General features: G+C 35.3%; 1 protein-coding gene across 1 annotated transcript in view; it reads right to left on the bottom strand.

The window, feature by feature from the left end:
- IL1RAPL1 (interleukin 1 receptor accessory protein like 1) overlaps positions 1–27,571 on the bottom strand; it is a 1,130,590-nt gene that overhangs the window by 952,322 nt on the left and 150,697 nt on the right. Inside the window, exon 2 of the mRNA XM_006209422.4 lies at positions 4,392–4,497. Within this exon, the coding sequence (XP_006209484.1) occupies positions 4,392–4,473 (82 nt within the window). The 5' untranslated portion in view covers positions 4,474–4,497. The remainder of the gene's footprint in view (positions 1–4,391; positions 4,498–27,571) is intronic.

The following is a 27,571-nucleotide window of genomic DNA, read 5'->3' as shown; positions in this document are numbered from 1 at the left end:
TCCAACATGCTAATTGTTAAAGAATCATTTCCTTTCCCTTCTAACAGATTTTGAACTGCATTTGAATCTCATCAAAACACTCATGATTTACAAAGGTCCACTGTCTTCATGTAAACCCTTAGTGTGTCTTAGATATCACTTATTCTAAGTTTGTATCTTTTGCTTCAGTGGTCTCATATTATATATTATATTACTGCCTATTTAAGAAAAAAAACATTTTACTTAAATAGCTTTATTTTATTTTGCCTTCATTTTTCTAATACTGTGCTGGTCTTATAGCAACCTCACACAGAACCCAGCCTGAACACTAAAGCTACACATCCATTCATTCATACAATCATCAGTTCATTAAGACATTTCCTTGAATCCTGACTGGGAAACACACACCATAATTGGCACTTAGAAGTTAAAAGCATACACAGACCACAGTTCTTGCACTCGCCATCTTATATTCTAGGGATGGTTATGAGAGTAGAGAGAAACAGGCAAAAGGTCTGGATCCCTTTCTCTTCCCTAATCTCTATATTCAAGTTCCTCTAGCTTCATTTCTCTTCAGTGCCTCAAGCTATTAGGCCAAATTACAACTCACACTTCAGTTCCTCAAAAGCACTATTCTCATACTTTGTATGTAATAGTCCTTCAACAGTCTACATTATCTCCATGGCCCTGAATCCTATCCCAAATTCTTAGTTACACAAAATAAAAATAAGCATTTAAGAATAGCCATTATTAACAGAAACCACACTGTCCTCTTGGAATGACCTTGTAAAGATACAGAATTTCATAGACTTTAACCCTTCAAACAAAGCAATGACAATGTTTTTATACTTTAAACGTGTTCTACAAAGACACAAAGGGAACATTCAAAATAGATTATTTGAAGACAAATACACTAATAAACTAGAGGGAGGGAGGAAAGAGAGGCGGGGGAGGGAGGGACAGAGAGAGAGAGAGAAACAGAGGCAAACCAATCAACCAACAAAAACAGTAAGTTAAACTTTCTAAATTAGTTGAGATACGAAGACCCTACAAGCAAGCATTAGCTTTACATGTGGTTTCTGTACAGAATTCTATAAATGAAAACAACTCAAATGTTTACTTACTAAATTGCTACAAAGCTTCACATACTCTAGGAGAATGGATATTGATAGTCTTTGCCTCTTTCTTCAAGTGTTGCTTATAAAAACTAAAAGCAAGGTACAAAATTGTTCCAAGAGAAACATGTATTGTGTAAAAAAGGCTGAATATTTGCTTGCATAGATATTAAAGGCCTTGATTCTAAATGTATGCAAAACTTCAGGACACTACCTGAGAGATCAGATTGAATCCTTAACCGTTATAATCATATATATATCCAAAGTGATATTTGAAACAAAACATTATAAAATTGAATTTTTAATATTTCAATCAAGGATTTTATGATAATGGAACTGCCTTTTTAACACTTAATTTGTTCCTTAAATTAATAGCAATGGGGGTGTAAGCCAATGTGATAAAAATAATACATCTCCGGCTTGTTTATGAAGAGCTCCTATTGCTTTCAAATTAGTTCTGTTAATGAGAAACAAATACCTACTTTTAAGTTTTTATGGAATGACCATATATGTTTATCTAAAGTAAACACCATACCCAACTGACATGCCATAAAAAATTCAACATTACTGTGAGCATTATAATCATATTTAATATATTCTCAGTTATTCAAATATCTAGTTTTTGTTTTCTAGTAGTCACAGAGAATTAAAAATAATATTCTAGTAAAAGACATATGAAAAAGCATTGGGTTCTGAATCATGTTTAATGACCTTTCAAAAAGATTTATAAAATTACAAATAAAAAAGAGAATTAAGAAGAAGAAAGAACAAGGGTAAGTATTCCTCTTGGTTAATATGTGAAATCAAATATCAAAAATTGATTTTTATTTCCTGGCCTTGGTGCCTCTGGTTTTATAGGTTGGGCTGGATGTGAAGATTGAGCCATCAATCTTTTAAGGAGAAGATGCCAAGTGTTCTCCTCCTCTACTTGATCTATGGAGATCAGTAACGACGCTCTTCAGTAAGCTACATATCTGCTTTTCTCAACAAAGGTGCCATGGTAACAGGCATCAGCTGAAATGAGTACAAGCTATGAAACTATATGGGTAAAGTAATATAATCTAAATTGTACACTTAATATTCAAAAATCAAACAAACTTCCATCCAGCAGGGTCTTAACACAGATACCAGAGGAAGCTATCTTAATTTACATTATACAGAAAAGAAAACAAATAGACCATGCCACTAAATCTCAGTACTTGCCTTGTCATTTTTACATTATAACACAGAAAACACAGTTAGTTTGGGAGGTATTAATTAGCTATGTGACAACTATATGCATAAATAAAAGAGAACAAGGTCTCAGAATTCTGCCAAACCTAGGGCAACATTTTACTACCACTCTCCTAAAATAATTATACCATCAAAATAAAAATTGAACTTGAGACAGGTCACTGAGTTTTCTCAGGTCCCTGAAACAGAAGGAGATATGAATTTTCCAACTGTCCCACATGGCTAGCACAGCTCCCATGTTTCCCAAACACACAAAGTTAAGCTTTGATTCAATTAACATTTTCCCCAAAATTAGTATATAGACAGAATGGACCTGGCACCACTATCTGATGATGAGGGAAAAAAATCACACTTGCATTTTGATAAATAAATCATAGACCTGACATATACCAAAATAAAAACAAATTTTGTATAATAAAGTATAATAACCAGAAAAAAAGAAGTTTTTAAGATTCAATCAATATTTCCATTCTGGGGAGTTTCGTTTTGTTATAATACTCATACAGATGCATGTTTCTCTTCTACGTGGCCAGATTCATGTTAAGTGTTTTTAATGTAAATTGCTGTTCAAGAAAATAGCACTGCTATAGAAATTATCAGCTTTCATCACAATTTACTTCTCCTTCTACATACTCTAACTTACATGGGTATGCTCAACTTTCCTTGCAAGTGGCAGACAAAGAAATCAAGATAACTGCTATTTGCCAGTAATCCATTCGAAGTACAAAAGCTACTACATCATAATCCTGCCCTAGGGTTTTCTCTCATTCAAAAATATCCACCAAGAGGAACAGACAAAATAATGTGTATACATAGAAGCAGTATTTTTTTAATATTGCCTACAACCACATCAATGGCAGATACAACAGCTATACAATAACCACAAAGATCTAGAGTCCAGAGGCTCAGTCAAATTCCTTTTACTCTCAATCTCACATCATCAGCCCCTTGGGCAAGCACAAAGTACTCAGGGATCCCTCCCCAGACTTTCTTCCAAGGTGGGGCTCAGAAGAGCAGACTGCTCTCTACTTCCCTTGTATGTGGCTCTGTTCGTTGATTTAATCAATATGAATCTGAGGCCAGTCAACCTAAGGGACTGCAAATGGTTGCTGTAGCCGCACCTCAGTCCTTTCATTCCTTTCTGAATTCCAAAGATACTTTTATTTGTGCAATTCTTGATATCACAACACTGTAGCCTCTTGCACATTCTCTTCTTTACCCCACTGTCTCTCTAGAACTAACAGATAAGACATTCTAGTTCTAGGAACTAAACATAATACCCTTCTTCCTCCATTGTACCCAGAAGCTATAGCTTCAAAAATTCTGTACTTCCATGTAAAATGTGAGTGTGGCAAGACTGTGTATTATCCACGACTTGTTAGACAAAATACAACCTCACACAAATAACAGTATTTATTCAATTGTCTCATACATTTTGCTAACTCCATGTATCAACAGTCAACTGAAAACCAAGATGTCTGCTAACATGTAATGTTTTCCATAAGCCTCAACATTATGCTATTAAGCAGCTCCTTTCATATTACCATTCTATTTTACCTCTGTATTTCCTCTTAACTTATTAGGATGTTTCCCCATGACACTTTCTTTAATAACTCTGGTGCTTTATTAAAATATCTGCAAAATAATTCAGCAAATGAGCTGAAGTAAAATCCTAAAAAGAATCTGCCCTACACATAGCTGACATGGAAATGGTGACAGTAAAATGTAATGTGAAAAAAAATTCACGATATTTCCATGCAAAACTTTAAATGACATTCTTTTTAAAAGAATGCTGAAAATCATACTATAAAATAAAATCATCTGCAAGCTTTGGTATTGAATTTATTCCAATTCATTGTGATTAATGAAATAAGCCACATCTTTTTCAAGCTATTCCTACCTTTCTAATTCCCTGAGTTATGTTTCACTCATTTAAAGATAACTCTGCAGTATTTCCACAACATGGCTCCTGGTTAATTCTCAACCTTTCCAACAATGGCACACGGGTAAATGTAGCACCATCACATCAAGCCATAATGAAAGAAAAGGAAGAACACTGCTTACCAGAACCTCTTTTGGTCACAACCTTCAAACTCTGAGTAAAAGTAGCATATAAGAGAACCAAGTGCGGAATCGGAGCTTTCATCTTCCAGTTCTTAAAGGCTGTTCCCTAAAGCAAAGATAAAAAAGAAAAACATACATTTTAAAAAATATATAGCAACATTATAAGATTTTTATTAGATTTTTTATCATGCATGATTGGAGCAATGAATTCCACAAATGGAAACAATGTGAACAGGATCTGTAGTCTATTTTCCTGTATGTGGAGGTTCCTAAATTAAATCAAAACCAGTAATATCAAAATTATGTCTCCATAGCCCCCCAAAATTTTTAAAATCTTAGGCTCACTGAAGATTTAGAATTTCACTTTATTTAGAGGACCTAATTGTGTTTAAATAAGTGGGAATAATCCCTTTAAAAGGACTATTTTATTAACAATTTATTTTAAATATAAATTAACCAACAAGGACATTTTTTAATGTTCCATGCTGCATTAGAATATGGTTTTCTTCAGTATAATTCTTTCCAAATGAGAAGAAAAACATAAATTCTATGCCTCTAAAGATTTGATTATAATTTTACAATTCTCTTTTTAAAAAAAAAAAAACCTAAGAGATACTTCAAGAGAACTTTAAGACTTGGTCTCTACTAAAAGAAAGTATCTGCATATGAAAGCTACATCATTTCTCCCTACTATAAGGCTCTCAGAGGGATACTAGAAGGGAAACTAGCCTAGTTTTTGAATTTCAAAAGCGGGCAATATTTCATTTGAAATTAACTGAAATGAACGTTGTCTTCATCAGAAAATCATCCCTTTTTAATTTTTGTACAAGACTGAGATAGTTGAGCTGAAAGACTGAATTTCAAAAAGTAGCAAGTCAGAACAAAGTTCAAATATAGTGTCAATCCATGACAGCACAAGTTTCTCTGCAAGACAGTTGAGGAATGATCATATTCAGCTTTCAATCACTATGACTTTATTAAAGATGAGGAAGCTGAAATGGTGATTTGAGTCACATTTTTTTGCTCTCCTAAAGTCTCAGGTACCTCTGAGTATTTTTAAATGATTAATTCATTTACATTAATAAAAGTCTGTTAAAACACATTTTAATTCACAAAACAAAATCAAAATCCTTTTACTTGCAGTCAAGTGTCACCATTATCCTTTTACTCACAAAGTAAGTGAATTTTTAAAATAAGCATTGAGAATAAGCTATTTTAACTCCAGCTCTTATAAATGATGATAGCCTGTTTCAGTTTTCTAACCAACGACCTGGAGTTCACATAAAGACATAAATGAAACCTAGCCCAAAAAGCCGACTCATCAGACACATCTGACGAACTGCCACATTAAAGTGCAAGCCTGAGTCACGCATGCATTGCTAAAACCCGAATCCCATTTCCCAGGCACCACACTAACTGGAGCTGCAGGAAATCTTCAAGCTGGTATCTCCAGCCTTCAGGTTAGCAGTGAGAATCAGTTCCTCTCTCAGTGTGAGTTTAATCAGCACTGCCCAAGAAACTCCAGGATCCAACTATACACTGCAAGACCTTTCAGCTTAACTACCTTATTACTTTACTCTTGTTCAAAATACTATTTCCTTACTCATTTCATTTCTATAAGTCATACAGGCTAGTTTATGATTCTATTTCTTAAAATTAAATTGGTTTGGAAAGCATCAATTTGGTAACATCAAGAGCCTTAATTGAGTGTCTCCAAACGTTGTATATTAGGGAAAACAATAGAGAATCATGGAGCATTTCAGAGATTTAATATCTTGGTCAATCTACAGTAATCTCTAGAAACCTCTTTAAGGTAATTTATTATATTTTATATTGAAAGATAGATTAAATATGCCTAGTCATAGATATCCAAGCTTTGCTGTACTTGTTGCATAGTTAAAATTCCTACCCAGAAATCACAATGCAAACTATATATAAACATTTACTGAGATTCTCCTGTATTTCCTTATTTTCACATAGAAGCTCATGCTATCAGTGACCTAATTTCAAGAAGCTTCAATTTCTGGGTGGATAAGCCTGAGATGATCTGCCTGTCTCCTGGTAAGAATACCATTCACCAATGGGCTTCACATAAATCACTACTAAATCTTATGTGAAATGAGCATATCACAGTGGTTATAAGCAATCAGTCTGTCTGGGTTCTCAACTCAGTTTTGCTACCAATCAGCTGCATAATTTGGGGCAAATAACCTCTCTGCGACTAGTTTCTTCATTTACAAAACAGGTGCAGTACATATAGCACAGTGCCTAGAAAAGCACTGGCATAAAGAACAAACTGAATACACAAAAGCTGCAGTTGTTACTAATTTTACTGCAGTTGACTGTTGTTGCCATTATTATTACTATATTAGCCCTATTAGAGACTCAACTCACATCCCTCTCATCTGTGAAACTTTCTGTATATACCAGCTTTCTTTACGTGCTACCTCACACTATCAGCTTCTCTTTAATTGTATGTCTGTCTATTCTACCAGACTGAGTCCCTCCAGGGTGTACGTGTGTTTTATTCATCTTTTTATAACCGATGCTCAGTAAAATTTAGCTGAAATAAAATGAATGAAAGACTGAATGTGGTTGCTACTCTATGCAGTTGAATTTTGGTATTCAAACTCATCATTTGATAAACACTTATTAAGCACATACTAGTTACAAAATGCTGCGTTGTAGTGCAGTGGGGACACAAAGACAATGTAATGCACTCTAATAAAGAAGGCTCACAGACCAATAAACAAGACAAATGCTTACCTACTTAATTAGACTGCCCCTATTGCCATATGGTGAGTATAATGTGCTGAGGGAGTAGAGGGCGGAAATCCATTCTGTTTCAGGTTGGATCTGATGAAGTCATAAGAAAGAGCTTTCACAAGAAGCATTTCAGCTGGGACATAAAGGAAAGACTTTCTAAAGAAAAGGAAATTTTGGAGCTAGGACAAACAATGGGTGAAATTGTCTGTCTGATAGGCAGAATAATGCTCACCCACAAACATGCCCACATTTGAATTCCTCAATTCTGTCACTAAGTCACCTTACACAGCAAAGGGACTTTGCCACTGTGGTTAAGTTAAAGATTTTCAGATGGGAGATTATTACCCGGGTGAGCCCAATGTAATCACAGCATCCTTATAAAAAGGCAATAGAAGAATCAGATTCAGAGAGAAGAAATGCAAAGGAATGTCTGTGGCCTCTAGAAGCTGGAAAAGGCCAGGATACAGATTCTTCCCCTGGATCCTGCAGAAGAAATGCAAGAATGCCAACCTCTTGAATGTAGCCAAGTGAGTCCAGTGCATTTTGAACTTCTGACCACCAGAACAGTAAGATTAAAAATTGGGTTGCTTTAAGCCACTCAGTTTGTAGTAATGTGTTACAACAGCAATAGGAAACCATCACAGCAAGGATGTGAAATGGCAAGTTTCAGGAATGAAGTGTAAATAGACCACAAGGTGGGGGATAGAAGTTAAAGATGTCAGTGTAGGATTGTTAAGAGCAAGATATGCTAGGCAAAAAGTTGGGGACTTTTCCCTCGAGTTCCCTACAATGTTTTTCACTCTTATTCTAACTTCATCATCCAATAATACTTCATGCAGCTTTACATACTTTTTTTTGATCATGAAAAAATATGTACATTGTATACATTTCCTCAGAATACACATGACAACTCACTCAAGATTCTGACTCGCCCCCTTTCATACCCCTAACACTCTTTGCAGTATAGACAATGAAAAGCCAATGGATGCTTATAGGTTAGTAATCTGAACTATTTCAGAAAGTATAGTCGGAAGGTAGAAAAACTACTTAACAGGCAGTGGTACATGAAGACGAGGAGGAGGGTCAGCCTTAATGGAGTAGGGGTGAAGACTGGGAGAACAGAATAGATTTGGGAATAAATAGAGCTTAGTTATATTAAAGGAAGTGGTGTTAAAAGGAAGCTTCAAAAGTGGATCTGAGGCATATAGTTTGAGCAGTTAGGTCTATTATAATACTATTTAGCAATATATGGAAGTAAAGAAGACATTTTGAGCAATGAGACTGGAGAAATTATATTTTGGGCATGTCGATTTTAAATTTGCTTGTGGAATCTCCTATTAGAATTGTCTTGTAGTTAATTTAAAATATTAGCCAGAAGCTCAGTAAAGAGATGGAAGATAACAAGGTTGTAATTGTCGCTGAAGTTAAAGCAACTAGGATAAACAGGAAGAGAAGGAAAAGAAGTTGTATGCTTTCAAGTCTGAAACCTACAAATATTTATGATATAGCCAAAGGGAATCAAAAGGGAGAAAATCTGAGAAAAATCAGGCAGTGAAGGGAAGTCAGTCAGGAAGGAGTGAGGTCCATGATGCAAGCAAGGATATTTAAGAACATGATCAGTAGAGCTTAGGTACTGAAAGGATAAAAAGAGGCAAGTGCTTGAAAATTCAGATACTGCTGGTGATATTGGCCAGTCTTTAGACAAATGGGGGCACAATCCGACAGTTTAAGGAGGATAATCAGCTTCACTTGCTTTTTTCTTAATGGTAGGATGTGAAATCCACAGTTGGCAATTGAGAAGTTGAGGGACAACTAGAACTGAGAGGAGGGACCGGACCAGGACTTCTATGTAAACTGCAGCTAAGAGAAGCAGAGCCAGAGGAAGGAAGGAATCTAGGGGGGAAAGTGGGACACCTTCTCCAACAGGCAGAAGAGAAAGAAAGGACACATGTAGGAACACAAAGGGAAGTTTAGAAGAGAAATAGATGGAAGCTGTACTCACTTGTTTTGTTCTACTCAGAAAGCAGACAGAGTTGGTTTTAGAATGAGAATGAATTCTCCTGGGTTAGGTTAGGCAAGCTACTTCACCTCTCTAAGCCCCCGCTTTCTCATCCAAAAAGCATGGACATAAATATGCATTGTATTAATTTCATTTGAGTTTATTTCACTTTTGACCTATTTTCCCCCAACAAATTGAGGTAGTAAATACCTACTTCAAAGATTTACTTTTAAATAAAATAATTGTCTTTATGGTGTTTAACGGTGACATTTAATTGTAGACGGTTTAAAACGCCTGGTCTTTTCCTATGTCTCTTTTCTTTCCACTCCTGGCTGATATATAATAATTATTTATGCTCAAAAAATCATCCATTATATTTTATTTAATACTTAGTTTTTACATTACTAAACTCAAGATTATACTTTTTTCACTCTAATCAAATAATTTTTTAAGTATTCATTTGTGCATGACACAAATAAAGTATTTTACCAAGTGCACAATTTAAATAAGCCAATGCGTGATAAAGTTGTGGGATAGAGTCAGTATGGAGAGGATAAACAGAAGCTCTTACTCACTCTGCAACTAGAAGTTACCCAAAAAGTATATCTAAAATTAGCCCCATTGAAGCTTATTTCATATGTCATTAAACTATGACAACTATCCTGAGAAAAAGCACCCTCTCACAAAGTATAACAGTATCTTTATATGGACACTTAAAACATTTATTTGCAAACTTTTTGAGTGCCCATCGTGTTTCAAATGTTGTTCTAAGTCATAGGGACACATTATATTAGGAAATGGTCACTGTAGCCAAAAATCACATGTAAGAGAGAGATGAAAACTAACAATTATAGCAAAGGGATAAGTATTTTAAGAGAAGAATTTTCAAGTCTATAGGAAGTGCTCAGGGCTGCCTGGGGAGATCACGAAAACATCCTCAGATGGGGGTGATATTTGGGATGACTTTGGACCAGGGTGGAAAGGATTTTAAAGTGATGGGCAGGAGATTACAGGGAGAGGAGAACTTCTAGTTCAAGTAGAACCTGCCCCACAAAATACCAAAATACATTTTAATTCTAGATTAGGTCAATTATAGAGTACAGCCACAAAAAGTGATAGACTTAGTAATGAAAGATATATACAAACTGCACAAGATATGAGAATACATAAGAACAATACATGATAAAGAAAGCATACATCTTTGAACAGATAAATGAAATCTGTCTGTGGTAGTGAAAATTGTGAAATGGCCCTCCAAGATTCCTACTCCCTGATATTCACATCCTCTAGAATCCTCTCTCCGAGTATGCCCGAAGCCTATAAATGTGATGGGATATCACTGCCACGATTAGTCCATGTGATATTGGAAAAGTGAACATGTTTTGTACTTGCAAATAAATAAACTTATCTGTTGATTTTTAAGCTAATCAAAAGAAGATTACCCTGGGTGGACCTGGCCTAATCAAGTGGCCCTTTAAAAAAGGGTCTAGAGGTCACATAAAATATGTTAGAAAAATAAGAAAGAGCAGAGATACTTTCCTATTGGCCTTGAAGGACAAACTGCCGCGTTGTGGAGAGAACCATTTATTACAGAATGGTGTGTAGCCCCTAGGAGCTGAGGACCTCAGTCCTACAGCCACAGAAAACTGAAATCTGCCAAGGACCATGTGAACTTGGAAGAGGATCTCAAGTTTCAGAAGAATTCAGCTGAACTGATGCCTTAATTTCAGCCTTACGAGATCCTGAGCAGAGGACCCAGCTCTTCTGTGCCCAGACTCCTGACCCACAGAAGCTGTGTGATAATACACTTGCATCATTTTAAGTTGCTAGATTTGTGGTAATCTGTTATGGAGCAATAAGTAACTAATACATCACCTTAAATAATCATACATCCAGACAGATATTTATGTAAAGAAAAATTTAATAAAGCATTAGGTTTCTAACTACTAATAAAGAGAACTATTAAAATAAATTGTAGGGAATACCTATAAGATGAAATATTATACAGCCTTCACAAATCTTGAAGTTAACCACTTGGAAAAATAGTCAAAATAAAATGTTAAGAGAGAAACAGAATCCAATGCTATATAGAGAGCATAAACCTTATTATGAATGATATGAATATAGATAACAGAGAAATGACTAGAAAAAACTAATTCACAGCATAAAGTATGATCTCAGCAAACAAGTAATTATACTGATCTTGCTTTTCCTCCATATTACTATATGTTTGCTCAATTAAAAAAAAATGAACATGTACTGCTTTTCATAAAAATATGTTTTGTATCCTTTTAAAAGTTCCCTAGAAAAGGCTTTAAGGTTTTAAGTGTCCATCAATATATGGATAAAGAAAATGTGAGATACACACACATACACTCACATACACAGAACATTATTCAGCCTTAAAAAATAAAGAAATCTTGCCATTTGACAACATGGATGAAACTAGAGGATGTCATGCTAAGTGAAATAAGCCAGGCACAGAAAGACAAATACTGTATGATTTCACTTACATGTGGAATCTGAAAAAGTCAAACTCACAGAAGCAGAGAATAGAACTGTGGTTTCCAGAGTTTGGGGGTGGGGGAAAGGGTAGGGGAAATAAGCATACATTGGTCAAAGGGTATAAAGTTTCAGTTATGTAGTATAAATAAGTTCTGGAGATTTAATGCACAGCATGGTGACTATAGTTAACAATATTTTATTGTATACTTGAAATGTGGTGAGAGTAAATCCTTAACATTCTTATCCCACCAAAAATAATGACAACTATGTGAGGTGATGGATATGTTAATTAGCTTAAATGTAAAAATCACATTCAAAACATCAAGTTGTACACCTTAAATATATACAGTTTTTATTTGCCAATTATACCTCAATAAAACAAGAAAAAAATTTTCTAAAAATGTTTCCACAGAATCAAATTATCCCAAATTTTTCATGAATCTGGATGATTTACTAGTATTTTAATTCTACAAATCAGAAACATGTATTTCTCAATCCAAGAGCTATTGGGATAAACCACATTGCTAAATACTTTTTTCACTGTAACAATTTTCAATATTGTCAGTCATAAGATCTATTTTAATGGGTCACTAATAAAAACACTAGGATAGCAATAAGAATCTACTTAAAATAGATTCTGGACAGACACACACACACCCATACACATACACTCACACATTTCCTGGTCTTTTTATAATACCCATCAAATTGTTCCGAGCAGATGATAGGCCCTATTTATTGGATAACTGAAAGAATGAAATGTATACTGTAGAAGAATGATTCACATGAATTCATCCACATGATAGTACTTTAAGGAAATATTTGAGACTCTGGAATGAGCAACAGAGATTACTGTGTATCCTTTTGATGGAAAGTTGGAGCTTCTGGGGATTATCTGATCTTATTTGTGCACCTTTGTCTTTGAATATGCTATTTTACACCTCTATAAAGATAAAGTGGATTTCTATAAAGCTTACAGCAATGCAAATAATTCTTGCCCATAGAAATGCAAACTATTTGTGCCTAGTGGGATGCAACTGATTATTGTCCTATGTATAGATCAGTTGTGGTGAGTCCATTCCAAAATTCCTTTATTGTATATAAATTTGTAGTTGTTTGACATCTCCTCTGAACCAGTTGTCACATTTCTTCCAGTTCCTTCTTTAATTGGTGAAATAAATAAATCTTTGACATGTGTTTGTTTTATAGTTTTATGAGTCACAACTCTTTTGAAATTTATGCCCTATAACTACATTCATTTATTATAATAAATGAATGCTTTGAGATAAGGAAAGTATTTTTTTAAGTTTTAAGAAAAAATTATAAAAAGCTACTTTTAGATTTTGTATTCCAGTCAGTGCTTAGTATCATGGTGTTTTAATCAGATACCATGTGAACAACAATATAAAGACACCTTCAGGGCAGTTAAATAAGAGATCAGTGGAATTACCAAGATGCATAGAAAAAGTCTATTTCCATAACATTATTATGAATAGGAACTAAATGTATTTTGAAACACTAGGCCTTTTTCTCAGCTTTGGAAAGGTAGGGAAACTACCTATCTTAGGGGAATGGTGGCGAGGATGCAGCTTCCTAGAAAAAGGCCTCAGTAACAAGGTCATTGGAAATTTATGCAATCATCCCTTGCAAAGTTGAGAGTTGCTTAGGATTACCAGCTATAGCTCCGAAAAACCTGGCACTAGCTGATGCTTGCCTGCAAAGAGAAACTTGAAGAAATATACAATGAAGGTTGCTAAGTGCGTATGTTCAAGAGTAAAATTGCCTGTGTTTGATGCCTCACTCAACTTCTCACCCGCTGTGCAAAGATGGACTAATTAATAATATTTATTATCTCTATACCTCTGTCCTCTCATCTGTAAAGTGATGAGGGGAATGGTCTCCACATTAGAGAATTACTGTGAAAATCAAATACAATAATGTATGACTAACATTAAACATTGGTGCTTAGTTAGGTATATGTTGCTCTTTATTGTTATAAGCCAACTGAACATTTATAGGGCTGTGCTAATAACTACAGCCTTAACTGAATTAACTATACATAATAATCCCAAACTTAAATTACTGGGAACTACTGGAGAAATGGAAACATTCCATATGCTGCCACAAAATTCTAAAAAATTCAATGTAACTCATACTTACTTGGTGACAGGAGAAAATCCAGTAAATGGATGAACCTGACTAGCTAAAATGGAAAGTGCACTGTACACAAGAATGGAGAGCATAAATAAAAACACTACACGGTTTCCAGCCGCCACTTCTCTAATTCATCTTTCTTACACCTTTCGTATTCACCATGCCCTCCACTGTAATTCTGCTGCAAAAGCTCATACTAAAGAAATGTTTTGGGTTCCAAAGTCAGCAGATTGGATGAGGCAAGTGACAAAGCCAGGAAGGAAAAGCAAATATATTCCATCCTCGCTCTTGTGGGCTGCAAACATGATCTGAGCTGTGTGGATCTGCCCTCCTTTGTGAGTTCTTCCTGCCAATATATTAAATGAATAGTTGGATAAACCTGACACTTACCACATTTCTCTGTGTTTAAAATTCAACAGATTGAAGAAACTTACAGCAACTCTCAAGGAAAAGAGGCTTTATGTTAATTAGAACTCCAATATCTGATGTTTGTTATATGTGGCAAAAAGTATTTAAGAGCTTTATTTTTCCAGTCAAACTTAATTTACCCACAGCCATAACTTGTGAGGAAAGTAGGGTATAGTGGCAGAAAAGCTAAGGAAAGCAGAGCTCCCCAACATGGGGTTGCATCTTGGGATCACTGGGGGAGCTTTCAAAGAGACAAATGACCTGAGTAATGCCAAAACTGCCGGTCCATGATCCCTACTTTGAAAAATGAAGGTCTAAGCAATAGCATTTTTTAGAGTTCCTTATGGCAGGCTTTCTCAACCCCATTGCTATTAACATTGTGGGCCAGACAGCTCTTCATTGTAGGGGGCTGTCCTGTGCATGGTAGGAATTTGAGCAGCATCCATGGCCTCTACCCACTAGATGCCAATACCTTCCCTAAGTTGTTATAAGCAAAAACGTCACATTGCCAAATGATCTGTGGCATGGCTGGTACCTCCTTATCACAAGTTTAGTCACTAGTCAGAATAATTAACTCTATCAGACAGGAAAAAAAATCAATTCTGAGGCCACAGAACACAGCCAAACTGGCTATCTTTTATAAAGGTGTTTAGTAGTCACCCCTAGGTACTCAGCAAGAACATGACCACCAGGGAGAAGGCCATGTGATAATAGAAGCGGAGATTGGAGTGATGAAGCCATAAGCCAAGTTACATCAGAAACCACCAGGAGGCGGAAGATTAAAGGAATAGCTTCTGCCCTGAAGCCCCCAAAAAATCAGCCCTGCCAGCACCCTGATTACAGCCCCATAAAATGCATTTCATACTTCTAACTTCCAGAATTGAAGGAGAACAAATTTGTATTGTTTTGAGCCACAAAGTTTGTGGTAAGTTGTTACAGCAGTAAGAGGAAGCTAGTACAACAATGAAGAATCCAGAAACTTAAAAGAAATATTCTCGTTTATCACCAACATTTGTAGATAGTTGTGGTAATTATGTATATTCATATTTTGCATATTCTGTTTTCAATATTTATTAATAACAACTGTTGACCTTTACTGAGCACTTACTTAGCACCAGGTATATATCGAAGTACTTCACATAAATCATTTTGTTAATCCTTACAAATTTTCAATTAGGTAGGTTTTTTTTTTTTGTCTATGTAAATTACCATTCCCAAGGCCATACAGCTAGAGAATGTTTCCATGTCTTCTACAGACAGTATTTCTAATGGTCAGTAATAAAGAAAACAAAGTTAGCTCTAAGACCTCTGATGCAAATACATTCATAAACAAAGGCATATACAATCCACATCCAATGATTCACCTGCAGGTAGCGCTATTATCTCTTTGGACAGTGTGTGTTTACAGAGTCCATGCATGGACTGAGATTCTTTCCATGTGATTTTACGTGGTTTTCAACTAGGTATTTGTAACAGTCACCCAACTCAAAGGTTTTCACTCTCTGAGGCTCCTGCTTCTTTATCACAGGAGCTGCACTATCTCCTCAAAGAGAATATAAATTGCTTTATGCCTGTCTGATCTGGTTGGTTCTTAACTTCCCAGCACTTAGCCTAGAGCTTTCCTTCCTTGGGGGTCTTCAATAATTGAATTCTAACATTGACTGTTCTTCCAACCACATCTAGAAACATGACATGTAAATTCTTTTCACCTCCACAAGTTCTGAAGATCAGATGTAAATCAGCATTTGGTATCAACTACTTTCCAGACTCAGCTTAGCAGTTCTGCATATCATCTTGCTCTCTGAGGCTGTAAGAGGTATATATAAACTCTTTGACCAACATATACCATGTACTATTCCAAATATTGGGAGTACCAGAGACATAACAGGAGACAAGACAGTTCAAGACTTTTCTTTCATCAAGCTTACATTCTTGCCAGGCAAAATACAAGAGACAAGTAAGTAATATATTTTGTTTAATGATAAATTTTGTGATGGAAAGGAAATAAGACTACAGGAAAAAGGGTGATGTGGTATAGAAGTTACTGTTTTAATTTCTCCAAGGTCTTGCCTGCAACTTGGGACTTAAATCATGAGAAGGAGACAGTATATGTGGATATGGAGGGAAAACATCTTAGGAAGAGGAAGAGCATATGCAAAGGCCATGACACCAGAATAAGTTCAGCATAGCTGTATAACAGAAAGAAGATCAATATTGTTGGAACATATCAGACAAAAGGGAGAATGGAACCGGGTAAGGCATGAAGAACAGGCTGGGGCCAACTCATGTAGGGCTCGTATTTTATTTTATTTGTAATAAAAATAATTCATCCTAAACACAGCAATCAGAGAAGGAAAGGAAATAAAAGAGATCCAAATTGGGAAAGAAAAAGTAAAACTGTCACTGTTTGGAGATGACATGATATGATACATAGAAAATCCTAAAGATGCTACTAGAAAACTACTAGAACTCATCAATGAATTTGATAAAGTTGCAAGATAGAAAATTAATATACAGAAATCAGTTGCATTTCTACATGCTAACAACAAAATATCAGAAAAAGAAATTAAGGAAATAATTCCATTTACCATTGCATCAAAAAGAATAAAATACCTAGGAATAAACCTACCTAAGAAGGCAAAAGACCTGTACTCCAAAACTGTAAGACACTGATGAAGGAAACTAAAGACAACACAAACAGATGGAAAGATATTGGATTGGAAGAATCAATATTGTTAAAATGGCCATACTACCCAAGGCAATATACAGATTCAATGCAATCCCTGTCAAATAACCAATGGCGTTTTTCAGTGAACCAGGAAAAAAATGTCAAAATTTGCATAGAAACACAAAAGACTGTGAATAGCCAAGATGACCTTGAGAAAGAAGAAGAAAGCTGGAGGAATCACACTCCCTGACTTCAGACTGTACTATAAAGCTACAGTAATCATAACAGCATGGTACTGGCACAATAACAGACACATAGATCAAGGGAACAGAATAGAAAGCCCAGAAATAAACCCATACACTTACGGTCAATTAATCTACAAAAAGGAGGTAAGGATATACAATGGGGAAAAGACAGTTTCTCCTATAAGTGATGCTGGGAAAACTGGACAGCTACATGTAAAAGAGTGAAATTAGAACATTCTCTAACACCATATACAAAAATAAAGTCAAAATGGATTAAAGACCTAAATGTAAGACCAAATACTATAAAACTCCTAGAGGGAAACACAGGCAGAACACTCTTTGACATAAATCACAACAAATTTTTTTTGATCTGTCTCCTAGAGTAATATAAACAAAATAAAAAATAAGCAAATAGGACCTAATTCAACTTAAAAGCTTTTGCACGGCAAAGGAAACCATACACAAAACAAAAAGACAACCTACAAAATGGGAGAAAATATTTGCAAATGATGAGACTGCAAGGGATTAATGTCAAAAATATACAAACAGCTCACATATCTTAATACCCAAAAAAAAACCCCAATCCAAAAATAAGCAAAGACCTAAGTAGATATCTCTCCAAGGAAGACATCCAGATGGCCAATAGGCACATGAAAAGATGTTCAATATCGCTAATTATTAGAGAAATGCAAATCAAAGCTGCAATGAAGTATCACCTCACACTAGTCAGAATGGCCATCATTAAAAAGTCTACAAATAATAAATGCTGGAGAGGGTGTTGAGAAAAAGAAACCCTCCTACACTTTTGGTGGGAATGTAAATTGGTGTAGTCACTCTGGAGAACAGTATGGAGGCTCCTTAAAAAACTAAAAACAGAGTTATCATATGATCCAGCAATCCAACTCCTGGGTATATATTTGGAAAAAACAAAGACTCTAATTTGAAAAGACACATGCACCCCATGTTCACAGCAGCACTATTTACAATAGCCAAGACATGGAAGCAACCTAAATGCCCATCAACAGATGACTGGATAAAGAAGATGTGGTCTGTATATACAATGGAATACTACTCAGCCATAAAAAAGAATGAAATAATGCCATTTGCATGGTTGGACCTAGAGATGATAATATTAAGTGAAGTGAGTCAAAGACAAATATCATATGATATCACTTATATGTGGAATCTTAAAAAAATACATATTTACAAGCCAGAAATAGACTCACTGACATAGAAAACAAACTATGGTTACCAAAGGGAAAGCGGGTAGGGGGAAGGGATAAATTAGGAGTTTGGGATTAACAGATATACATTACTATATATAAAATAAACAACAAGGACCAACTATAGTGCACAGGGAAGTATATTCAATATCTTGTAATAACTTAAAATGGAAAATAATATGAAAAAGAATATATATATACACATATATAAATGAATCACTTTGCTGTACACCTGTAACAAACACAACACTGTAAATCAACTATACTTCAATATAAAATTTTAAAAGAAGGAAAAAAAGAACTAGGAAATCTGCAAAAAAATTATTCAAAGTTTAAAGAAGGGGACTATTGTGGGTCACCCCAAAAGAGGTTTAAGTCCTAATCCTAGGTCCTTATATATATGACCTTATTTAGAAATAGGGTCTTTGAAGATGTAACCAAGTTAAAATGAGGTCATGCTGCATTGTGGTAGATCCTAAATCCAATTACTGGTGTCTTTATAAGGACAGACACACTAACAGGGAGGAAACCCTGTGACTATGTGACAACAGAGGCAGAGATTGGAGCAAAGCATCTATAAGCCATGGAAAGCCAGGGACTGCCAATAACCACAAGAAGCTACAAAGAGGCAAGGAAGGAACATCTCCTAGAGACTTCATAGAGAGCATGGCCCTGCCAATACCTTGATTTTGTACTTCTGGCCTCCAAAACAGTGAGAAAATGAACGTCTGTTGTTTAAAGCCACTCAGTTGTGGTAATTTGTTGCTGCAGCACTAGGGAACTAATATAGGTACTAATAAGATAATATACATTATTGAAAAGTTTGCCTTGACTACCATATAAAGAATAGACTATAATGGATCAAAAATAGTGGGTGGAGAAGGATACTAATCAGCTTGGAGGCTAATGCAGTAGTTTAGACAAGAACTGATTTTGGCTTAGAGTTTTAACAAAGGTAATGATGGAAAATCATCAGACTCAGTGTATAATTTTGAGATAACAGCAAAAGGGGTTACCAATATATTCAGTGTGGCCAGTGAGTAAATATGAAATCAAAGATCACTCCCAGGTTTGGTGCATTGTGCTACCATTCATTGAGATGGGGAAGGCTAGGGGAATAGCCAGTTTGGGAAGTTGTTAGAAGGATGTGATCCTTTTGGAATACTTTAAGTTTGAGATACCTGTAAAATATCCAAGTTAATTTGATATATTAGCATGTTAGACCTGTAAGGATCTCTAACTCTTGTTATTCACGATCTTGTATAATCATATCCCTTTGAATGTGGGATGAACCTAGTGACTTGCTAAAAAGGCAAAGGTGATACAGTGTCACTTCTGAGATTAAGTTACAGAAAATTGATATCCATTTTGCCAGCAGTCTCTTACTACTCACTTTGCTGAAGCCAACTGCCATATTATGAGCCACTCCATTGAAAAGCCCATGTGGTAAGAAATTGAGGGTGGCTGCTGGCCAACAGCCAGAGAAAAACTTGATCCAACAATTTTTAAGGAACTGAATCTGGCAAACAAGCACTGAGTGAACTTGCACCAATTGAACCTCGAGGTGACTACTGCCCCAGCCAACATCATTTTTTGTGTGTGTGGAAATTGTGCTAATGTTCTTTTTTTTATTATTGAAGTACAGTCAATTACAATGTGTCAATCTCTGGTATACAGCACAATGTCCCAGTCTTGCATATACATACATCTTGATTGCAGCCTTGTGAGAGACCTTGAGCCAGAAGACCCAGCTGAGTCATATCCAGATTCCAAACCCACAGAAACTAGGAGATTATGTTTCATTTTCAGACACTAAGTTTCAGGTGCATTTTTTATGTAGCAATAGATAACTAATACAGATGGAAAGAAATCTGAGCTATAGACATATATTTAGGACTTATTAACATATAGACTTTTTTAAAAAGAACTAGATGTGGTCACCTATGGAAGGAAGACAGAGAAGAGAGCTCATAACTGAGGCCCTGAACGACAATTTCATGAGGCCCAAGAGAAAAATAGGACTTAGCAAAGGAAATTAGGAATCAAAGAGGTAGGAGGAAAATCAGGAGCAACCACACATAAAGGTAGTATGGTTTACTTCAGGAATGCTCAACAACCTGGGTGAAGGCAGGAAGCAGGTGAGCAGTTGGATTTAACTGGGTTTGTAGTTGTTTTCAAGTGAATATTACAGAAAAACAGAGTCAAGAAAATTTAAAAGTTTAACAGGTTGTGATAGTGTTGGACCAGGAAACTGCACCAATAACTTTTTCATGTATATGACGCCCATGCCAGAACCATATTTTTTTCTAAGTTTTCTAAACTTGCCAATATAATGTCATGCTAATTGAAAGCTAACTTGGTTCAAGTAGTCCCATAGAACATTTTCGTGATAATGATTAAGAAGCAGACACACATAATTTGACAGACTGAAAGATCCAGTTCCCTTTAGCTGCTTGTGTTTTAATTCCCTAGGTAATATATCCAATGTTTGCACTTAAGAAAAAATGCTTTCAGTCATGATGGAGTCTAAATACTCTCACACTGCCTGCCTGGAAGTTAAGTCTACTGTTCTCTCTTTGTTAACTTCAGTGCAAACTATGGGCTTGACATTGCAATTTAACAGGATTTACAACTTGTTCTTGAAAAAACAGGCACAATTTTAAACTCCAGTAGATATTACTGCAATCATGCCAGCAGAAAGCCTAATTCTGAGAAACCTATGGGCTTGAAGGAAAATAGATCAAAAAACAGTTTCTCATCAACATCATGCAGAGAACCATGTCATCAACTATTTGCTAGATAAAATATGTACCTAAAATGTTATGTGGGGTGACATGATGAAAAATCACACTGATATTATCCCAAATAGCAGGATCTCACCTTCCCTATTGAAGGAATTTCTCAGTAGACTACACCATCCCTCTGCTTTCTATCTACCAATAATTAAATACTTTGAGCCGAAAGGATGGAAAGCCCTTTTAATCCATATTTGTCAGTACCACTAAAACCATTGTTTTTTCACCAAGTATTTATCAGTTATCTTCTGTAACAGTTCTTTCTAAAAACTAAACTATCTTTCGTTAGCAATATTTAAACCTTTGGAATGCTTAATGGTATTATCCATTGACCTACATTAATTTGATTTTTTTAAAATGGGATATATATAGCTATGACTTTTAAAATCTTATTTATCTACCAGAAAAGCCTTTCAAAACATGAAGTCTGAAGAGGATGTTTAAAGGTGTCCTTAAAAGGCATTTCCCAAGATAATTCTATCAAAACAGGCCCTGCTTTTGCTCCTAAAAGTTCCTCCATTAAAAGATGACAGGTTTGGGAGAATTCCAAATCTTCTATACTATGATATATACGTGCTTTCTTCCATCCCATTCTTGTTTCTCAGGCCACTTCACTTAAAAATTTAATTCATGGTGACTGACACTCCCACTGAAATTTGTCTGCAACTAATATATTCTAGCAGCTACTATCATGAATTCCTTCTATTCTATTTGCTCACTTCGACTTTCTCCCCTAAAGACATTGCTTGTTAGAAATATGCTAGGTTGACTATTTTCCTGCCAAAAGCTGCAGATTCTAATTAAGTAACTCAGAGAAAAGCAGTCATAACAAAAAGCTAAATTACAAGGTCTTGGGAATGCAATTGTTTCCAGTGGGGAAGGACAGTGGGGATGGTATAAACTTCCAGTGGCCTCTAGGAAGAGACAGAGTGGCATAATGAAAAGCCAGTTGCCCTTTGTGTCCTAATCCTGGGCTTGAATCCCAGCTATGTTACTTCAGGGAAAATAGGTTCATATCCCGCAACTGCTCTGGAAACATAATAAAAGTCTTGCCCATCTCAAAACACTCTGTAATGTAAAATATTACCCTATTTCCTCCGTGCCTATTGTGGATTCCATGGGTGGCATACTAACACTGGAAACTGACTGGAAAATACTATTTTGTATAAGCATCAAGTCTGTGAACACTTCAATTGGTCCCACTATACCAACCCATTTTTCAACAGACATGAGATGGTATCCTCATTTATCCTCATATTGTATGAGGTCAAATAATTTATAATTAGATGACGTCCAAAAATAAGCAGATACACAGGATTGCTTTACCATACTAATTGAATACATCACTCACAAGTCTTTAGCCTCCAAAGGTCTATAGCACTGCTTCCTACATAAATGTTGGTAGTTGGAGGTTTTTAAAAAGCAGGGCCACATGCTAAATCACTATTCAAGGAAGCACCATATTTCTCAGAGCTAGAAAGCATTGCCTGAATTTCCTTGTATATATTCAAACATATAAGCAACAGTGCACTGAAAACCCACTGTAAATGTTGAAAGGATATCACTTTAAATGCAGAGAAAAGATCATCCTTCAGTTGTGCTCAGAAACAACGCTTTGTCTGGAGAGACAACAAGTCCTTCCAAAAGTCCCATCAAAACTCTATTTCAATCAAGCTAACCAAGTTACCACCAGAGGCTGATGAAGGTTGAGCCTGAGGACCCTTAAATTAGACAGGTCTCTTTTAGAGCCCTGTACTTAATTTTGTAGTTATAATTTTGCATCCTTTCTTCTTATATTTATAGCGTGGGGCCAAAACTGTATAAGCTCCAGGGCCCATCAAAACAAGATTCTCCCTGGTTCACCATATGTACTTAAACTACTATCATACTCCTTTGTAAAGTCAACTAAACATTTTCATTTCTCTAAAGACCCCAAAACATTGAAAATATAATGAAATAGCAAGCTCTTATTCATCATTTGATGAAGACAATCCTTCTACATGGATTACCAGATGGTAATCTGAAAAGAGTGTTGATGTATGGAATAATAGGAAGAGCAGTAACTTGGCAGTTAAGAGACCTAGATTCAAGTTCAGAGTGTGCCACACAATCTGCTAACATTAAGATCTTTGCAAAGTCCCTTAACTCCATTAGGGGTTAAGATGCAAGGACAATAGGGTACTCTCTCTTCCTAATGCTTACCTATAGTCAGGACCCTCAAACTGGGAAGTGTCCCCTAGAATGAGAACTTTGGTCAGCCTACCTCATCTATTTCAAATCCAGGAAAATATACTCACTGTGTCACACTACACTTCACCAACTAGTCAAACACAGTCTGTATCCCTTACTTTAATTATGGGGATAAGAGAGCAAAAGTTCACATGTCAATTATTATCAGTGTTTCCTTACTTGTTCTCATGATAGTGATATTCAATATATCCAAGTATCATTACATAATATTTACTTCTTGGAAAGCTATCTCTAATGCGGCTCATTCATTTCATCCCTTCCATATGTACATGTCATTCTTCCACTCCTCTCAAATCTGGGCTGCCTTCTGGCTCATATGATAAGTAGAATGCAACAGAAATGACATTCTATATTCCACGTTACGCAGCAGTAAATAACTAGAACATTTCTTAATGCTAAACCAAACCTCTTTTTACTTTTCTTTTCTAAATCTATCTATCCAGTATAAATACAGGCTATAATTCAACCTGTATCCTTATACTGTCATTTCTTTTCACATCAAGGGTAAAGGAATGGGTCTCTATGTTATTTCACTTCACACTCAGTGACCTCACTTAATACTGCAGCTTATTTTTTAACTAGCTATGACACTCTTTTGATACTTTTTTTTTTAAATATTTTTTAGGGCCAACCTCTCAGCTTCAGGTATTCAATCAACAAATGAGTATACAATCTTTATACTCAAAGAAATAGCTGTTACAATTAGACTGACATATGTATCAGACTGTTACAGTTAGACTGCCATATATACCGCAACAACTTAATAGGTTACAAAAACTTTACCTTAAAAGCAGTGTTACACTGATTAGGAATTTCAATGAATTAATGATCTGATATACAGCTACAGTCATTCAGCTCCTAATCACAGTAAAAATTGATATTGATATTCCAGATTCAAGGAAGCAAACAAAACAAAGACTACTTGTTTTTCATATAATTTCTCACAAACACAATATTACTCTATGCACTAATACTAAATTAGAACAAAGGGAGCTTCCTTGACGTAGCTCTGGGAATTCTTCATGAGGTTTATGCCTGGTAAGTGCCGACCGGAGTACACAGTACCGATTCTTAGTGTCATAACTATGCTTGGAAAGAGAGCCAGTTCTAAAATAACTACTATCCAAGTAGCAGATGTGTTTGTAGATCAACATACTGACTTTTGTATAACACAAAATAAAGATCAAAGTGCGCAAAATCAATGTAGTCAAGATGATGGAAATCAGAATTTTGTATAACTAGACCTATAGTTAGAAATCCAGCTAAACTGAGTTATCTTTTCATGAACATAAAATCAAAGATGATAAATAAAAATCTACATCACATTTTTAATAATCACAGACTATTTAGGACACTGAAGGAATCAGAACCTACTACATCTTTAAAAATACAAAAAATAAAAATGCAACAAGGGATTTATTCAACAACATTATGATCTTCTGTGTAACAGACATATTATAGGTATGCATATTTGCATGAATCCAACAACTGAGCAATTATCTTCAGTTAATTCAAGGTTATGTGGAATCTAAATCCTCAGACTTCCAGAAAAGCAAGTCTGCTTATGATTCATGATTATCTTTTAACTTTTTTGCATTCTATTTTAGTTAACTTCTAAGTTGTAGAGAATTTCATAAAATCCATGCTTAGCTCTTGAATATGGGTACATATGCACTTGTGTGCAAACACACAGCTTCAGGCAAGATCCAGATAAATGTAAGTTCTGAGCTCCTTTCATTATACACTTCTCCTCAGGTAATTCAATTGAGAAGACACTGAAAAATTCACACAATTATTCAATTATTCATGTATTTTTCCATTATCAGCCATCTCAGGTATCACATCAAAAAAGTGACAAATTGGACCATTAACAATGGTAGATTTTTATGACAGAAAAAAGGCCCTACCATGGGTCAGTCAATGTCAATGACATTTTTACACTAAAGTCAAGAATGGGCTATTCAAATCTATATAACCTAAGATAAATTGATTGGAAAGGAAGTCTTAGTGGTTGTAGGACTAATTTTTAATTGACTTGATCTCCAGTGTTTCTAGAAATTAACAGTATTTGGGTTGCAGAGACATGCAGGTCCAGATTCTTTGACTTGGTCTCTCTCCAAACCACTTTTCTTCTAAGTTCCTGTTTTAAGAGTTGAGTCTCTTTATAAACTATAGCTTTCTTAAGCTTCTGTTAGTAAAAAAGCAGAATGCATTTTTTCCCTTGCCCCAACAGAGGGTTAGTTTAAGAAAGAATCACAAAGGGTCATAGATAATTAAGATTTCTCATTAAGAAGATGAATCTCCAGACATGTGTTTTTCTATTGGGTACAAACATAGTACATTATGCTGGTGAGATCTTCCCTCCTAAAGAAACATGCAGAAACTCTCTTAAATGGGAGTTTTACCTGATATACCAACCTGTGATTTTCTTAACAGTTTTAAACACAATTATTTCGCTTTTCCTCAACTATGCCAAGGAGGAAGACTGGGAAAAAGAGAAATTAATAAACTTCTCCTTATGTTTTTCAAATTATATTCCACAGAATCCTGAATCTCCAAAGAAATGCTAGCTATTATTCCATGGTATTTTTCAATATGAAGACAAAGCTTATGTGAAATTACTAGTACTTAACCATTTTGTCAGTATAAAAATATTTTCAAATATTCAAATTATATTCTCATTTTCATCTTTAGGGTGTACATACTATCTAAAGAGCAAAGACAAATATCAGAAAGTGGTACCAATTAAGTACTGCCACCATTAGCTGTTTTTTCCATTTTCTTATTTCACTTATGATATTTTCTTCCATAACTTGAATCATTGCATCAAGTTATTTAAAATTCTCCTCATAAAATTCATGAAATCATCAATATTTAATCAGTCTTACATAATATATATATTTACAATGACTACAATTGTAAAAATAACGGAAAGCTATGAATGGAGCAAGGGTCAGCAAATGACAGCCCACGGGCCAAATCTGGCTCACTGCCCTTTTTTGTAAGGCCCACAAGCTAAAATTGGTTTTTATAACTTTTAAATAATTGAGGGAAAAGGAAGATTACTTTGTGACATGAGGAAATTATGTGAAATTCAAATTTCAGGGTCCATAAATAAAGCTGCACTGGAACACAGCCATGCTAAGGATGACTTTCTATTTGTGAATTAAAACACCATTTTGGTCCTCTGACGCTATCTACAGTTGTTTTCTAAATGAACAATTTTCAGAGAAAATGCACATCATGAAAACAGCATGACCAACAGCTACATGACTGAGATAAAAAGTGGAATTTTTTCCTCACATATTTAGATATCCGAAGTGACTTCCAGAAATGGCAAAATCTTTATGAAAAGGGTTTATTTATATAATAGTAAGTAAATTGTTGAGCCTATCTGGGTGCTCCTGAAGTGCCTATATTTGACTACAGGAGTGTGCGGCAATCTGAGGAGCTTCTACATAATTTTTTTTTAAAAAACCAATAATTTCTATGGTAATAATTTAAGAGTCAGAAAGTGACATTTCTGATTTTCAGTTTGACTTCAGATAAAATCATTTAGGACATGGTGCTGAAAAGTCATTTCTCTGATTAGGTATTATAATTGAGAAGTTGATACTTTGTCTCTCAATAGGTTAGATCTTTATAAGAGTCCATTTCTCCACTCATGTCAAACCACAAATCTATCATAAAACAAATTGTTACAGATTATAATCCTTAATCTTCAAGCTATAGAAGAGCTCAGAGGACATAGTAGCCACTTGAAATAATGCAAAACAACCAACTTCCCTGACCCTTACCATATAATCCCCTTCCCCTCAAAATGAGGTATTTTATTTCCCTCAGTAACAAATTTCAGATTTCAACAACAGTCTCTCTAGCTGTAGCAATACATACTCCTTTCTCAAAAGCCTTCCCCTTTCCTTAATAATCAAGGCAACAATTCACTTTTAAAACTTCAGAGTTGTTTTTTTCTTTCTGAGGTAATACAGAAGACAGTGGTTACCAAACTATGGATTCAGCCTATCTGGGTTTGAATCCACTAGCAACTGGTGTGATCTGCTTAAGTCCTCTAAGTCTCAATGTCCTCATCTGTAAAACAGAGATAATAATAGAACCTACCTCATAGAATTGCTGTACAGATTAAGTGAATTAACACAGGTACATAGA

This window comes from Vicugna pacos, chromosome X (assembly GCF_048564905.1).
Source record: "Vicugna pacos chromosome X, VicPac4, whole genome shotgun sequence".
In the NCBI taxonomy this organism is placed as follows: Eukaryota; Metazoa; Chordata; class Mammalia; order Artiodactyla; family Camelidae; genus Vicugna; species Vicugna pacos.
Note: the sequence above shows the minus strand (reverse complement) of the source record. Positions and strands in the feature narration are given on the sequence as shown.